A 17,171-nucleotide genomic window follows, 5' to 3' on the forward strand; every position below is an offset into this window, starting at 1 on the left:
TTTTTTATTAATTCCAAAAAGTGACTCCGTGAAGTTTCAGGTCATTTCGAGAACTTTTATTTCTGCACAAAAAGAACACCATGACAATTCTACTGAAAATAGCGTCAGTCCGGGTTAGTTCCATTCAAATCATGCAAATTAGAGTCCAAAACAAGGGCAAAAATGTTTGGAAAAGTAGATACGTTGCAGACGTATCATTACATAGGGACCCAAAACATAAAACTATGGTTAGTCATGCCTTCATTATATTTAGTAGTTAGCCGGGTGGAAGGTGGGTGTATAATGATAAGGACATGTTAGTCATTGGTTTGCAAAATTTTAGCTTAGGCTCTATCCACATGACGCGGATCAAACAATCAAATACATGACATCTAGGCCAATATTCCACAACCTTGAGAATGATCTAGTCTTCCTAAGCACCTTTGTCACTTCTGCATTCAACTAACTTTTATTGTCATTTAATTACTTACAACTATGGAATCAATCAAACAAATGATTTTCACTTAGTTGGTGGCTTTTGCATCATCCTATTTATTTCTACAAACTAATTTCTTCTCCTACTCATTGGTTTGACAATCTTAGTTATTGAAAATATCTACAAAATACACCCTATGCTAGTGAGTATCAATCCCCCAGCTAGGTACCTTCCCAAAATCATGTGTCCTGGGCACTCCCGACCAATAAAAAAACCTCTACCCGAGAATCCTCCATGACTTTCGTCTTACCTTTTCTAGAATGTTAATTTTTGGCTTTGTCATTAGTTGGTAAAGGGTATTATAGTATTAATTTAATATTTTCCTTTGTTTGTGTCCGACACTTTGCAAGAACAAACATGGACATGTATTAATTTAATAGTTTCCTTGCCCCTTTAGGTATCTCAAAGGAGTATAACGTAAACAATAGCTAAGTGACAATAACTGTAATAAGGATAAGGCACCCTAGTAGGAAGTGAGCTTCCTTCGTCGAAATACATTGCCCATATGTCTTCATCAGTTCACACTTTTGGAGCAACTCGTCAGTGCATGAATTCGTTATGGTAACTGTGTCAAGAGGTCTTGAGTTCAAGACCTGCAACCTCAGTATCGTAAAAAATATTCTGAGGTCTACATCGATCCCATGTATGCGAACTAAATAAGCCTAGACATGAGGGGGTATTGAAACATATTGCCCATCTCTCTTCATCTGTTTAGACTTTTGAGTAACTGGTCGGTGCATGAATCCAATACTTTTAAACAATTGGGCTTTTTTCAAACAGGTCCTTAGTACACTTCCACTCCTTGTTCAGAGTCTTAAAATGATGGAGAGGGATACCAAAATATCGAAATTGGATTGAGGCAATTTCACAACCATGTTGCACATACAAATACTTATTTAGCCTTACCAAAGTAATTGAGCTCTCTCTTGTGGACATTGATCTTGAGGCCAAAGAGTTGCACGCAGAGGTATAATGTTAGTTTCGTATCAAATGTCTTGGCCATGCCATGTCCGCATGTTTAAGGATGGACACCCCATTGTCCATTAGGTTTGGTGTCATGCACTTACTTGCCCATCCATTTTAGCCCATGAAGTGAAGACATCTAACATATTGTCCACAACATTGAAGACGATTTGTGACTCAGGATCCCATGGCGCAAACGCTTCATAATTTGGAAATAAATGATCGATGGAGAGTAGTATTTGTTGGAAAGCAGCTCTCCAGCTCCAAATTTCATGCATGATTTGGAGTTTTAAAGATAAAACAAAGTGGATAAACATACACATTAGCAGAATAGCAAAAAAAAATCCCAAATGGATGCCTTTAATGGGCTCATTGTTCTAGCTCCAAAAGTTCGTAGGGGCCAGAAATGACACCAGCTCAAAACATTCTTCGAACTACTGTTATAATTAAGTGTGGTAGATGCTAGCACACGGAAGTGTTCTCTATTTTTGGCCCTTTTTGTAGATATATTTCTGCATTTACACTTAGAAATTGATTCCATTTCTATTGGGTGATCCACCATACGAATCTCCCTTGTAAATTGAACCGGTTACTGTGACGAATTCTGGGGTACTACAAATAAGGCGGTTTTCATAACCCCTAGTTAGAGACGGGACAAAAAATATTGCATCTAGCCTACAAATAAATAAAAAACATCACTGCAAATAGTTTGTGCAGTAGTGTTACCATCTAGCTCCCATTGTCAATACTAGGTATATTGTAAATATTGTATGTCTACATACCATAAAACACTTCAAACTTTGATTAATTATTATTTTAGATGTTTTCAATGAAAACATAAAAATATTTCTTAAAATTAAGTTTGTAGAGTAGCAGGTGGTGGAAAGGACTGCAATAAAATCCAATTTGGCACAGCTCTAACTACAAGATCTATGTATGATTTGGAGTAGGATAAACATAGTAGTCACATAGACATTTACTTCGGAATAATACTCCACAAAAAATGTCATACTCAATGCCTTCAATGGGCCCATAGCTCTAGAACTGTCAGGTCTCCATGCGTCCGTAGATAAACCTATCCTAAAAAAAAAAGGAAAACGTGAAGACCTAACAGAACGAGGGGCTTCTACCAAAATTATTGGGTGTACATATGGATATCCATGTCCTTCTGTAGCTGCGCCCATGCCTCCAATGTGTCCCGTTTGTTGAACTGTAACGTTGTACATCTACACATTGTATTGATGCTTGTCTCTTAGTCTGTTATAACCAGGTCCTCGAAGTGTGACACCTCACTTTTCATTCTCCACCGTGGCACCTCTGTCATCTATCTCTTGCTCTATGTCGACAACATCATCCTCACCATCAGTACCACCAGCCTGCTTCAGTCGCTTGTCGAATCCCTTGCCGGTGAGTTCTTCATGAGTGATCTTGGTGATATCCATCACTTTCTTGGGGTGAATGTGCACCGCTCTGCTGCTGGTCTCTTCCTCTCTCAGGAGCAGTATGCGCTTGAGATTTTAGATCGCGCCGGCATGCTTAACTGCAAGCCCATTTCCACCCCTGTCGACACTAGTAGTAAGATATCCGCCACTACGATCCCACACACTATCGCTGTCCTGATCTTTCGTATGCCATGCAGCAGCTTTGTCTCGTCATGCATGCCCTTATGGATGGTCACTACCAGCTGCTTAAGCGGGTTCTTCGCTAGCTTCGTGGCACCACACACTGTGGGCTTCAGCTCTACCGCTCGTCCTCGCATTATCTCCTTGCTTACAGTGATGCCGACTGAGCCGGCTGTCCTGACACCCGTCGTGCCACCTCGGGCTGCTGCGTGTTCCTCGGCTCCAACCTCGTCTCTTGGTCCTCCAAGCGAGAACACACGGTGTCCCGATCCAGTACCGAGGCGGAGTACCGCGCGGTCGCTAACTGTGTGGCTGAGTCGTGCTGGCTTTGCCAGTTTTTCATTGAGCTTCATTGTCCTCCTCGCCGAGCTAGGATTGTGTACTGTGATAATGTGAGTGCTCACTCCATTTGAAGCTCTTCGACCATGCGAAGCTTTAACGGCCGCAACTAAAATATACGGTGGCGAGGTCAAGCCTGTAAGAAACAAGAGATGATTCATTCAGGCGTGATGTTCCCTTGGGATTACCTTGCCGTATATTTATATTGCAATAGATCGATCCACGACCAGAGATCGTTTACAGAACGGACCGATTCCGTCATGGCCATCAAGGCCGTGTGCATCATGGACTCCAAGTTCCTAGTAGTAGTCCTATAGGTATTCCAACAAGGCCGACGGAGACGTCGATCGTCTGCACTCTCGGCTGGCCATATAAAACGCCAGGACGCTCCGCCCCCTCTCGATCACTCATATATAGCACGGCAGCCGAATCTAGGAGAACCTACACCAACAGGCTTGCAGATAGCTAGCACAATGGCAGTGACGCGAGCGTGCTTGGTCGCGCTCGTTGTGGCTCTTACGTTTCTCTTCATGGAGGGCCGGGCGACGGCAGCCCGGAAGATGTCAGCCGGGAATTTGGTGCAGCGGCGGCGGGAGGTGGGAAGCCTCCTCAGGCGGCTCAATAAGCCTCCTGTCGCAAGCATTCAGGTACATATGTAGTTATGCCGCGTACTTTCACGTTCGGTTTGATTGTACGATGGAAGTCTTGCTTCTCTGGTGTTATGCGTTGCTCAGCACACATGCATGTTTAACTGGAGTAGCTTGCATTTATTTGATCCTTGTTTATCATTAGCTTGCGTGTTCTTGTAAGTGTTTAACGTCGCTCAGTCTTACAAACCATGCAGATGCATGCAAAGAAATTGGGAATGTAGAAGGGATAGATAAGGATTGGCGTAACACAATGTATATATTATTAAACCTCGAGTGCGAGTATATATTGAGCACAAGAGTTGAAGGGCAAGACACCTCCTAGAGATAAGATGGAAATATTCTATCTAATCCCAGGCAATCTCTAACTACAAAATATATATCTAACATCCCCGCAACCGTAGTGGTAGCTTTGCGAACAACAAAGCGTTGTGGACGGTTAGACTGAACAGAATAGCAGCGATGGACTGACATCCCCCGCAGTCATAAACGGTAGCACCGCAGACGGTGTCGCGTGGCGGACGCATTGACTGTAGAGAAAACCGACGAGTTGCTCAAGCGAGGTGATAGCCCTTTACGCTGGTGTCGATGTAGCCCGAGAGCGTAGGATGATGTACCCGTGGTCGAGGAAGCCGTGCGAGGGACGCCGTGGTCGATGTCGAGTCGGGGTGGCCGGTGTCGAGGTAATCGCTGTGGATCGGAAAGAAGAGCGACGGCGGCTAGGTTAAGAGAGTGGCGAAGGTGCTCGAAGTAGGCAAGGCAGAACCCGACAATGTGACAAACACAGGTGCAAACGCTACGTTCTCACGCCAAGGAAGGTGTTGCGGCGCATACCACACAAAAGTCGATGCGCGTGGACAGCGAAGTGGACAATGTGCTACGTCACTACGCCTCGAAGGGGTGATGCAGCGGCAACGCGCGGGTTGGGACAACGGCGGGGAAGACCTCAGGACGGCGGCAAGGACCGCATGCCACGGTCACTACGGCCCGATAGGGCGACACAGCAGCCGCCGAGGGTCGGTGCAGCCACCGGGACGGTTGATGGCGGTGCACCGCGAGCCGCGGCACTATGGCCCAAAGGGGCAATGCAGCGACAACATGCGGGTCGGTGCAACCACGGGAAGAACCACGGTGAGGCGGCGAAGACCGCGTGCCACGCTCTCTAAGGCCTGATGAGGCAACGCAGCGGCAGCGGGAAGTTCGGTGCAGCCATGAGGACGACCTGAAGCGAACGACCACGAGACAAAGGTGGACCGCGGGTCGCGGCACTACGACCTGAGTGGCAACGCAGCGGCAGCACGCGGATCAATGCATGCGTAGGAAATACCATGGAACGGCGGTGCTGCGACCGATGGGACGACACAGTAACAATCCATTGCTCGATCGGTGAACATACTCATTGACGATCTTTACGGAATTCGGCACAGACGCGCACAGGTGCGGTTGATCAGGCCGGACGACGTGCGTTTGGCAGCCTGACGCGGCAGAAGCGTGGACGCGTACGCACGCGAGCTGCCTCCAGCACACGGGACGCTGCATGACCAACTAACGTGCATGCACGAGCAGCGCTCAACATGCAGGAGCAGCCACCATGCACGAACAGCGTGGACCACGGCCGAACCAGCGCACTGACTAGCGACATGCGTGAAGCCCGCTTAGTGTGTAGCCGTAGGCTCGGTTCCGCTCGAAGAAGTGGCGGCGACGGCCGGCGGTGGGTGTGCGAGCGGAGTGGCATTAAAGCAGCGTCGGACGGAGCGTCGCCTGCCAAACCTCGTCGCACAGTCGAAGATGGCCGGTGTAGTCGCCGTCGAGGTCGGGGTAGGGGCGTGTCCAATTTTTGTTATATTTACTAACATATGAATTTAATCTAATATATTGAACCCTATTCATTTTAACAAAATTAAATGAATACAACGAATAGATATTTTATGCAGTCACCAAAAACAAATCACATTATCCTATTCTATATTATTCATTGTCCATAAGTAGAATGTAGGAAAGATCTATTTTTTTCTAGTTTGCTTGCACTATTATCTATTTTTCCTATCTTGTTACAATAATTAATTCCTAGAAATTAACAGAGCCCGGATGGAGATATCATAGATTGTGTGCATATCAGCGAACAACCTGCATTCGACCATCCTCTCCTCAAGAACCATACTATACAGGTAATATTTGGCACATCTTTCATTTTCATATAACGATTGATTATAAGAAGTTGCAGTGCCCCATAATATCACACTCACGTATCAGGATATCACTCGGTTATTGTCATATTTTCAGATGTGTCCTTCTTACAACCCAAAAGGCATGCAACATCATTCCAATATCACACCCCATCTAATCACCCAAACATGGCATCAAAATGGAAAGTGTCCTAAGGACACCATACCAATACGAAGGACCAAGGAGGAGCATGTCTTGAGGGCCAGTTCAGTTAGGAGGTTTGGCACGAAGATGCCTAGGAGCATCCCACTTGTCAATCCAATCAATGACACTAACACACCCAATATATTAAGGGGCCACCAGGTAAAACACCATTTAAGAATATATGATTAATAATCTTCTTCTTAGATTGGTACTATAGTTATTTTGATATTTACACATTTAACTTTGTTTCTCTCCCATTAAGCAGTATGCCGCCGCATCTGCACGGTACGATAAGTGCTACGGAAGCAAAGGCACCTTCAATATGTGGAAACCAGCGATTGCCAGGGCCAATGACTTCAGTTTAACACAGCTTTGGATCACTGCGGGTTCCTACAATGGCAACAACCTCAATACCATTGAAGTAGGATGGCAGGTGAGACCTCAGAGTTAAACGTTAAATCCACCATCATAAAAGATCTATTAAACTCAACCTTTTAGCATCCGTGCATGATATATGTGCTTTGAAAGAGCCAGAACATAAGAATGAGCTAGACTAGGTTGTCCATTCGTAAAGTTTGTTCTTTCTCATTAGTTGTGCTTGCAACATTTTTCTAATACCTAAGGACATGTAGACATCATAAACTGTAAATAACATTTTTCTTTCTACATGCCCATTTTATCAATTGATATTATTAAAGAAAACATGTATTAATATTTAATTATAAAAAGGAGTTTACCACACAACTAAATCAATTGGAATATTGAGTAATCACAATTCATGAATTGCTAAGCTTTAGTAAACCTGACCTGAAGTAACTGAGATTACTATTTAGGGTTACTGTAATGATAGTCAACATATTTAATCTACCTCTTATATTTAATGAATGACAATAACAACTTAGGTTAAAGTATATTAATGCTTTATGGCCAAAAAATGTAATTATAGATAATATACTGTATTCATATTAAATTGTTGTAACATATTTACATTGTAACACACAAACTTTATTTTTTTAATTATGCCACTTACCAATCTTTGATAGTGGAAATACAACTTCTCCGTTACCGTGGTGTTGGCTAAAATGTTTGCTCATAACACTTTACTAATAGATAGTGGAGTGCATAATGTAATATATTTTTGTTTCAACTAAACACATGGATAAATAAAGTTATAGCGGATTAAACTAGGAAGCCAGAATTTGAACTAATGAAACCATGATGGATGGCTACAACAAGAGCTGACATAACTCAAGCTAAGTTTTCAAATTAGCACCTGTAAAAAACATAAAGGGCCGGAATGCAAATTGGAAAAACTATCAATCAGGATGTGAAAATTAGTTTGTAATAGAAGTCTTTTTTACCAGGATAAAATTGCATGGTATATATACAAGATTGTGAAAAATAGGATAAGAAATTTGATTAGCCATGGACCTCAAATTTTATCCATGAACATCCAATTCTTCTGTATCTTATAAAATACTTAAGTCTCATATGCCCCTGTGGGAGCATGGGTTCATGGACTAGTGAGGTACATTAGGCATGTGAAATTATTTGTGACACTATTAAGTGCTATAGGAAAACTATATCATCAATATTATAAAGGAATTTACTACATATATAAGCATGTATAGCGTGAACATTTAAAAGGACTCAACTAAACAAACAAGCAACCAAAATTCTATGAGCCATCACATGTGTTGAAGGGATAAGATGCAACTACCGAGGGATTGGAATAAAGAATTTGGAGAAAGGAGTAAAAAGAAGGAGATTCCATGGGCATTTCTCATATTGGTGCCCTTTTTGGCATGGCATCACACTGTATTTGGATAATTGCAATGGAAGGAAGGAAGAAACAAGCTGTCTACAAAGACTTATTCTTGCTTGTTTTTGTTTGCTGTAGCAAACAAAAAACCTCAACCCCCCTCCCTCTCTCTCTCTCTCTCTCTCTCTCTCTCTCTCTCTCTCTCTCTCTCTCTCCCCTCCGTCTTTGTGTGTGTGGGTGTATCAATTATATATCTAGGTATCTCTTCCACCTAATTAATAATCCCATGTCGTCATGCTTAGACATAGCTATTATACAAGTCAAAAACATTTTGTAATGGTCTAGTCAGTTGTGCCTTATCTTTCATTGTGCCTAACGGCCTTATGCTCTCTACAAAGATTGTAGGTTTATCCAAATCTATATGGTGATAGCAATACCAGACTCTTCATCTACTGGACCGTAAGATAAACTTCATATTCCATTTTATCTTGATAAATGATAGTATTGGGACCTTTCCTAAGGTTTGGAATAATACTAAAATACTAACTTTCTATTGTATGGAATATTGTAGCGTGATGCGTATCAAACTACAGGATGTTACAACCTATTATGCTCAAGGTTCATCCAAACAAGCAATCAAATCACAATTGGCGGCAGTATCTCCCCAACATCCACCTATGGTGGCACACAATATGACATCGATATTTTAGTTTGGAAGGTAACAAAATAGAATAAGATTTCCAATCATAAATATTTTTAGTTGTGTGCGCCTACCAATTCAATCAAAGTTGTGAAGCTATAGGGGAAAAGTGGAAATTCACTTATACTTTAATATTCCCCGTGATGTGCAGGTTCTCTTACACCAAAATGTTCAAATAGGAGTCTACTAAATATTCTTATTTTATTACATCCCCTAGGATTTAAACTCGAGACCTCTTGCTTTGAGTTGCATGCACCGGCAGTTTCAAGCCAAAAACCGTATGTTCACTTACACTCCAACATTAAGCATGAAATATCAAATTCATGAGTCGGCATAGAGAATCCATGCCAACCTCTTGTTCTTTGGGAAACTGTGTTTCCTTATTCTGTTTTGGTTCAATAATGGATTAGACATTGTCCTATGCACGTTTAATAATTGTCCACAAATGCAATAATGTCATGCTAGCTATGGAACAAGGGCTCTATCAAGTTACTCCTTACCCAGTTAGTGTTGAGACATATAAATACGAGCCACATACTTAACTAGGGTAAAGCAGGTAAGACATTTTAATATTACATTTATTTGCAATTAAAGGTTACACATCTTGTGAATTTTATGGGATGTCTGCACCACCACATGATCCTCGGGTAGCATAGAAGGGCGTACTTCTACCCTAGATGCATGATTGCATTCCTCGAAAAAAAAGATGCATGATTGCATGCATCGTCAAGAGGACGTCTCATTATTGTAGATTCTCCAGTTACATAGATGGTTGAGTCTGTCTCTTTCTAGTTTGATTGGCGGACTCGAGTATTTTAGTGCTCAAATAATTTACCTTGCTTTAGTCTCATGGTTGTTGGAACATATTTTTACAGTGCAAGTCTTCTAAATCACGAATTGATTAAGCTACACATCTATACTACATATCATATTTGAGCTCACTAACAAAAGCACTCATCCCTGTCAGCTCACCCTGGCCTTTAGTGTTCCCTTTTCGGCCTTGATTTTGACACTTACAGAATTTAAACAATATTCCCTCCTCATGTTTAATCATCTGTGTTTTATTCTATAGTATATAATTTTTCCTTGTAGGACCGAGCAGGGGGTAATTGGTGGCTACAAGTTGGAGGATATAATGTTGGGTATTGGCCATCGTACATCTTCTCTGACTTGGCACATAGTGCCTCCACTATTATGTGGGGCGGCGAGATATTTTCACCTGATGTCGGCCAAACATCCACACATATGGGTAGTGGACACTTTCCAAATGAAGGGTTCGGTAAGGCGAGTCACATCAAGAACATCCAAGTGGTAAATTCATCCAACTGTCTCAATCCCCCACGTGATGTGGGCTTGATAACTGAGCAGAACAATTGCTATAATGTGCAAAGTGGCAACTATGGCGACTGGGGAACTTACATCTACTATGGTGGGCCTGGGAATAACCCTAACTGCCCATGACGAGTACCACTTTCTATACCTACTATTAAAGAGAGGATGATTTCATAGTTCTTCATCCGTCATCTCTTTACATCCGTTAAATCTGTGTTAAAGATTAACGGCCGAGATTAAAAGAAACGCACACAGCAATGTTTGCGACCGTTTCTCCTTTATATACGCAAGGCGTGCTTGAAAAAATTAGAGGAAAGAAATGATCCGTTTTCAGCCTCGGTGCTCGCGTCCCAGCCCGTGGCATCGTGTTTCTTCGTCGGGGTTGCTGCTGCACCGGGTGTCGTCGCGGCTCAGGCATGTTCCACGTGGTGTGGTTCATGTCATCATCCATTTTCGCACTGCTCATAGCTGCCGCACACCGTGTTCACGTACGCGGCCACGCTGCCCCTGGCTCTCACATTCCTGCTAATTGCAAAGGCCTGTGTCATCAGCATTCTGTGCGAGGACCAGCACCAGCGGCAGCAGGCATGCATGTCACTGCCGCCTGCGACGCCGTTGCGCGCACGTACTTGAGTGACTCGTCATGCTCTTGTTTGCGCAATAAGCCATCTCCGTGTGGTGGTGACCGGCGTCGGCACGCCAGTTCTGGTCCATGGAGAGTGTGGTCGTGCGTGTGTGTGTGTCTGGGAACGGTCTGGCATAGTCCGACTTGTATGTGGCCTCTGAGTGTGTGTGCGTGTGTGGCGCGGGGTGTGCATGTGTGCGCACACTTTTTTGGCGGGGAAATAGGGTCTTTTTATTAGAGAATGGCGTTTCGGTGCCCGGGTGCATCTGCACCCGGTCAAAAAAAATCGTAAAAAATTCAGAAAAATTCAAAAAATTCTAAAAAAATTTGGGTGATAGACAATTTGATGCGTGAGGTACGCTCCAATTTTCAAAACATTTGGACTTCTGTGCAGCTCTCAGCAAAAAAGACGAATCAATCGTCTTTTTTGCTGAGAGCTGCACAGAAGTCCAAATGTTTTGAAAATTGGAGCGTACCTCACGCATCAAATTGTCCACCACCCAAATTTTTTTTTTTTGGAATTTTTTGAATTTTTCTAGTATTTATTTTGATTTTTTTCTTGAGCGCAGGTGCAGATGAGCTCGGGCTCAGATTCGAATTTTCGGTTTTTATTACTGAATCAATGGACAGTCCGCCTTACAAAGTTCTGGAACAACACCCGGACCGATCGAATCCACATAGCAGTGTGATTCTCACATCTACCAAAATTAGCTAAAAAATGACTCACAACATTTTGATCACGCTTCACATGTGTGATCTTCATCTCTTTGCCCTTGTGTAGGGATCTCAAAATAGTATCCGCCATCGTAGTGTATCTCGAGCGGCTTGCGTGTCCTTGAGAAATCAGATTCTTCGCCTCGAGACAGTCGGTCTCCAGAACAATCGGCGATAGTAGTGGGGGTGGTCATGGCGTTCTGTTGGAGACCGACCGTGTTGATCGCGTCTGTGCGCGACGTGGGCGTGAGCCAGGGTGTGCGGAGCGCGCGTGCGTGGAGGAGTGAGGAGCACGGCGTCGTGTGGGATGTTGTACGTGTGGATTCGAGTTCATGCTTCAAGGAAGAAGCCATTTGTCCGGGGGCACTCGTGCACCGGAACCACCATGTACTGGTGTACGTGTGGATTCGAGTTCGTGCTTGAAGGAAGAAGCCGTTCGTGCGGCGGAACTACCGTGTCCTGTGTCTCCCCTCTTCTTTCTTCTTCCGCGGTTCGAGCCAGTGAGAGAGAGAGAGAGAGAGCAACTAGAGGGAGAGAACTAGGGCTAGAATCCAACAATTGGCATCAGAGTTACCAGGTTCGGGGCCTTGGCGCGCGGTGGCGAGCGCGGTGAGCGTGGTGGACATGGAGGCTGGGGTGCACGGCGAGCGCATGGCAACCGCGACGCATGGTTAGTCCACAGCTGTGCGTGCGATGTCGTGCGACAGGGGGGTCGCGGAGGCGAGGATGACACAAAGGACCTGCATGGTGGCGTCGCGGTATCGGCGACTCGGTGTGTCGACCATCACTACTGGGGAAAAGTCTATACACAGAGGTATAGCAGTAGCGGTGGTTAAAATAAAGCGCTACAGCTACTTTGTAGTAGCGCGTTTCAGAAAAGCAAGCTATAGCTACAACTATAGCAGTAGCACGTGTGCAGCAAAAAGTGCTACCATTATAATTCCCATCGTGTTGGCGATAGGCTAGGAATAGTAGCGATTCCGTGCAAAGCGCGCTACCACTATGGTCGTTGTTGCAGTGTGTTTCCTGCGTAGAGCGCAACTGCTAAGAAAGAAAGAAAAAAATGAAAAAAATAGAAAAAAAATGAAAATGAAAGAACTAGGAAACAGAGAAATGAAAATAAATGTAAGGATAAACAAAAGAATAACTGCTTCCTATAGCAGTAGCGTGTTTTGCTAAAACGCACTATAGCTAACTTAGCTATAGCGCGTTTCCGAAACAGCGCTACTGCTAGTTCGACTTAACCACTCGCGGACTCAAAATTTTGCTAAGTCCTCTTTCCCCCCTCCCCCCTGTTCCCCCAACTCCTCTGTCGCCGCCACCCGAGCCCGAGCCTTCCCTCATCGCCACCGCCCGAGGCCGCCCTCAACCTCACCGCCGCCACCCGGAGCCGCTCTCGACCTCACCGCCGCCGCCCTCGACCTCACCGCCGCCGCCCGAGCCCGCCCAGGACCGCCGACTACCGACCCCGAGCTCGCCCTCGCCGCCTCTACCTCCGTCGCCGAGCACCTCCCTGCCACCGTCTCTCCCATCTCTGTAAGCACCCCCCCACCCCTCCCCCCACCCCCTCTCTCTCTGATTTTTCTTCCTCTGCCATGTTAATTAGCAGTACTAGTAGATGTTAATTAGTACTAGGGTTCATAGATAATGATTTTTAGTAGTAGTAGTAGATGTTAATTAGTAGTAGTGATGGTACTAATTAACTAGGGCAGTATGGTTAATAGTAGATGTTTTTTAGTTAGGGTAATAATAGATGTTAAGTAGTAGATAATGTAGATGTTAATTAGTTCAGTAGGGTTTAATTTTTGAATTGAGTTTGTTTAACTAGATGTTAATTAGGGCAGTACAATTTAGTTTAGAGTAAAGTTTAGTTCAGTAGTTAACTAAATATAATATCTATTTGGTTTTTGAATTGAGTTTGAGAGAGCATGAGATTTGTGTAGATTTTCTTGAAGTGTCAAACGCTAGGAGATGCAAATTTGAAGTGGTCAGGATATATGCAAATTCATCAACTGTGTTTGCACATGTTTCGATTGTGCCCAAGTGGCTTTGTTGTTTTCAGGTAATGAAGCCGAGTGGCCTATGTTTTGCCGGAATGTTGATTCATTTCTGTTCCGGCAAATTTCAGATTCTCGATTTGTTCACTTTTTAGCAATAGTCATGCCGAAATTTTCCTTGAATTTCGGCATGACTTGTACTACAAACTAAGACATATCGAGTGCCCGAAATTTGCCGCACCGGGAAGGAGTCAACGTTCCTGTAAAGCATATGCCTTTTTTATGGCGAAGAAGTGCTACGCCAGGAGTATACGACGAGTGGCCGGAGTGTCAGGCCCAGGTGTACCGGTTTCCGGTTTCCGAGCGACAACCACTAGTTAGTTTAGGTTCACGCTAATGCGAGAGAGGGATACAAACTCATGTACTGCATAGTTCTACTCTCACCCATAATGACAGGTCTTCTCATGTATATCATTGTTTAGATGGATGACGATGTAGTTGCAAGTAAACGAGACTTGTATTGCTATTTTCGAGATGATGACCAGAAACCACTTTGTGTTGGATGATGATTATGATGATGACATGATTTGATGAGACTATTTATATGTATATGCTACGATTACATTTGTATGTGTATGATATGCTAAAGATTACTGTATAAAGTCTATTCAAATACAAAACAAATATGCAAAAAAAAGAAACTAATAAAAAACTAGCAGTAGCGAGGGGAATAAAGTTAGCAGTAACGCTCCCTTACCAGTAGCGCTTCATGATAAAACGCACTGCAGATATTAGCAGCAGCGCCCTGCACTAAAGCTCGCTCCTGCAAGCCATGTATAGCAGTAGCGTGAGATGACACACGGTACTGCTATATGTTAGCTATAGCGCCTTATCAGTAGTGCGGCATCCCGCGCTACTAATAGGCAAAATACCCGCGCTACTGCTAGGGTTTTTCTTAATAGTGCATGAAGGCTCAATGGCGCTGCGCGGCGGTGCACGAGACTATGGGCTGCTATAGCGCCAGCGAGCAATGGCTCTTGCCGGAGGCGCGACATGGCTTAGGGGGTGATTGTTGGCGCAATAAACCATCTCCGTGCGCTGGTGACCGACGTCGGGCGCACGAGGTCTGGTCCGTGGAGAGTGTGGTCGTGTGTGTGTCTGGGCATGGTCTGACCATTGTACAGGCATAGTGCGACTTGTGTATGGCCAGTGAGTGTGCGATGCATGTGTGGCGCGGGGTGTGCATGTGTGCACACATTTGATGCGTGTTCGCGATAGTAGCGGGGGGTGACCATGGCCTTCGGTTGGAGACCGGCCGTGTTGATCGCCTCTGTGCTCGACGTGGGCGCAAGCCAGGGCGTGCGGAGCGCGCGGGCATGGAGGAGTGGGGAGCGCGGTGTCGTGTGGGATGTTGTACATGTGGATTCGAGTTCGTGCTTCAAGAAAGAATCCGTTCGTGTGGGGGGCGCTCGTGTGCCGGATCCACCGTGTCCTTTATCTCCATCCTTCTTTCTTATTCCTCGGTTCGAGCCAGTGACAGAGAGAGCAACCAGAGGGAGAGAGCTAGGGCTAGACTCCAACAATTGGCATCAGGGCAACCAGGTTCGGGGCCATGGCACGCGGTAGCGAGGTCGGCGAGCGAGGCGGACATGGAGGCTGCGGCGTTCAGACAGCGTGTGGCAACCGCGACGCGCGGCGAGTCTGCGGTTGTGTGGTGTGATGCCGTGCGAGGCGGACATGGAGGCTGCGGCGTTCGGACAGCGTGTGGCAACCGCGACGCGCGGCGAGTCCGCGGTTGTGTGGTGTGATGCCGTGCGAGGCGGACATGGAGGCTGCAGTGCGAGGCGAGCACGTGGCAACCGCAATGCGCGGCGAGTCCGCGGCTTTGCGGTCTGATGTCGTGCGCGCGGTGAGTACGGTGGTCGCGGAGTCGAGGAGGTCACAGAGGACCATCATGATGGCGCAAGGGTCGCGGCGGCTCGACACGATGACTGTGGAGGCTTAGTGGTGCGGTACGGCGGCACACGGGACTGTGGGCTGCTAGCTGCAGCGGCAGCGAGCGGCGGCTTATGCCGGAGACGCGTGACGATGTCATCGATTAGGGGATGATTGTTGGCGCAATAAGCCATCTCCGTGTGGAGGTGACCGGCGTCGGGCACGCCAGGTTTGGGCCGTGCAGAGTGTGATCGTGCGTGTTTGTGTCTGGGCATGATCTGACCATTGTATTGGCATAGTCCGACTTGTGTACGGCCTGCGAGGTGTGCGTTCGTGTGTTGTGCTGGGTGTGTGTGTGCGCGCACACTTGATGCGTGGTTTAGTTGGCAATAGTAGCGGGGGTGATCGTGGCGTTCTGTTGGAGCCCGGATGTGTTGATCGTGTCTGTGCCTGACGTGGGCGCGAGCCAGTGCGTGCGGAGCGTGCGGGCGTGGAGGAGTGGACAGTGCAGCGTCGTGTGGGCTATTGTATGTGTGGATTCGAGCTCACGCTTGAAGGAAGAAGCCAATCGTGCGGCGGGCGGGCTGCTGTTTTATGTCTCTTGTGTCTCCCACCTTTCTTCTTCGTCGGTTCGAGCCAGTGAAAGAGAGAGCAACCAGAAGGAGAGAGCTAGGGCTAGACTCCAACATCCGGCAACGCCGCCGCCTTCTCGCTGCTCTTCATGGCCTTCAGCGCTATCAACCTCTTGGGGCTCACCTCCCGTGCGTCCAAGCTCGCACTCTTCACCGGGGATGCCATCGCCTACTTGGTGGTCGTCACCGTCTCCACGTACCGTCGTCCGCAACCTCGGGTTGTGGCCAAGGAGGAGTGCTGCGCTGGGCATGCCATGGTGCTGAGGGCGTGCGTCCTCATCAGGGCCGCATACTGCCGCGCTGGCGCTGTTCCGGATCCGGGTGGTGTTGCAGCTCCAGAAGGCCGGGAGGCTGGCCCCAGGCTTCGCCGGAGGCCTTCTCGATTGCCGACATCCACGCGCTCTGTGACGTCCTATAGATCATCGTCAGCGACATTATCTACTGGAGCTGCAGGAAGAGAGTGAAGGTTATGAGCTGACACTGAGAGAGCTGGAGCCTGAGGAGAAGGGTGACCTCCAGGCTTCAGAGCTCCACTATCACCATTCCTTTCCTTGAGAAAAAGAAGAAGCCATAGATAGATACTAGCCACATAGCCTTGTGATTCAAAGAAGCTCTTGGAAGGGCTGATTAGACGGTTCAGGGAAACATACTTACAGTAGTAAATTGGGATAGCTCTATTCGTTTATTTGGGTTTCTTCTGTTGGCAGGGAAATTACATGTAAAAGATCCTTCTATTGTACAGCAGAAAAATACACCGTCGAACTCAAGTAAATAAGCTGGGAATTTGGCACTGCGAAAATAGAGAATGATATGGGTTTGGTCCAACATTGATTCTGTAATTCTTTTTTGGTTCAGAAACTTCCGAGTAAAGTTTGTTTTACAAAGACCATTGTTAAAGACATTACCGCGCGTACAAACGAATATCTCAAGCTCAGCCTTGGTGACACATCTGTCAGGTTTGAATTTCTGTGTTCGAACATATGCTTACTACCAGATATGTAGCATTGGAAGTACATCATTGCTGCCAGTTTCATGGCAGAAAATATTGCCAGTAATAC

At 45.9% G+C, this 17,171-nt stretch overlaps 1 protein-coding gene and 1 pseudogene across 1 annotated transcript; both read left to right on the forward strand.

The window, feature by feature from the left end:
- Positions 1 to 3,872: 3,872 nt before the first annotated feature.
- Positions 3,873 to 10,339, forward strand: LOC125554424. The gene is made up of 7 exons (XM_048717985.1): positions 3,873 to 4,046; positions 6,128 to 6,214; positions 6,330 to 6,575; positions 6,682 to 6,849; positions 8,584 to 8,637; positions 8,750 to 8,896; positions 9,971 to 10,339. Exons 1-7 carry the CDS (start codon positions 3,873 to 3,875, stop codon positions 10,337 to 10,339), a joined length of 1,245 nt encoding a protein of 414 aa, XP_048573942.1.
- A 5,032-nt stretch (positions 10,340 to 15,371) lies between these two features.
- LOC125554999 lies at positions 15,372 to 16,668 on the forward strand (annotated as a pseudogene).
- Positions 16,669 to 17,171: the final 503 nt, after the last annotated feature.

The sequence above is a fragment of the Triticum urartu genome, chromosome 4, assembly GCF_003073215.2.
Source record: "Triticum urartu cultivar G1812 chromosome 4, Tu2.1, whole genome shotgun sequence".
NCBI lineage: Eukaryota > Viridiplantae > Streptophyta > Magnoliopsida > Poales > Poaceae > Triticum > Triticum urartu.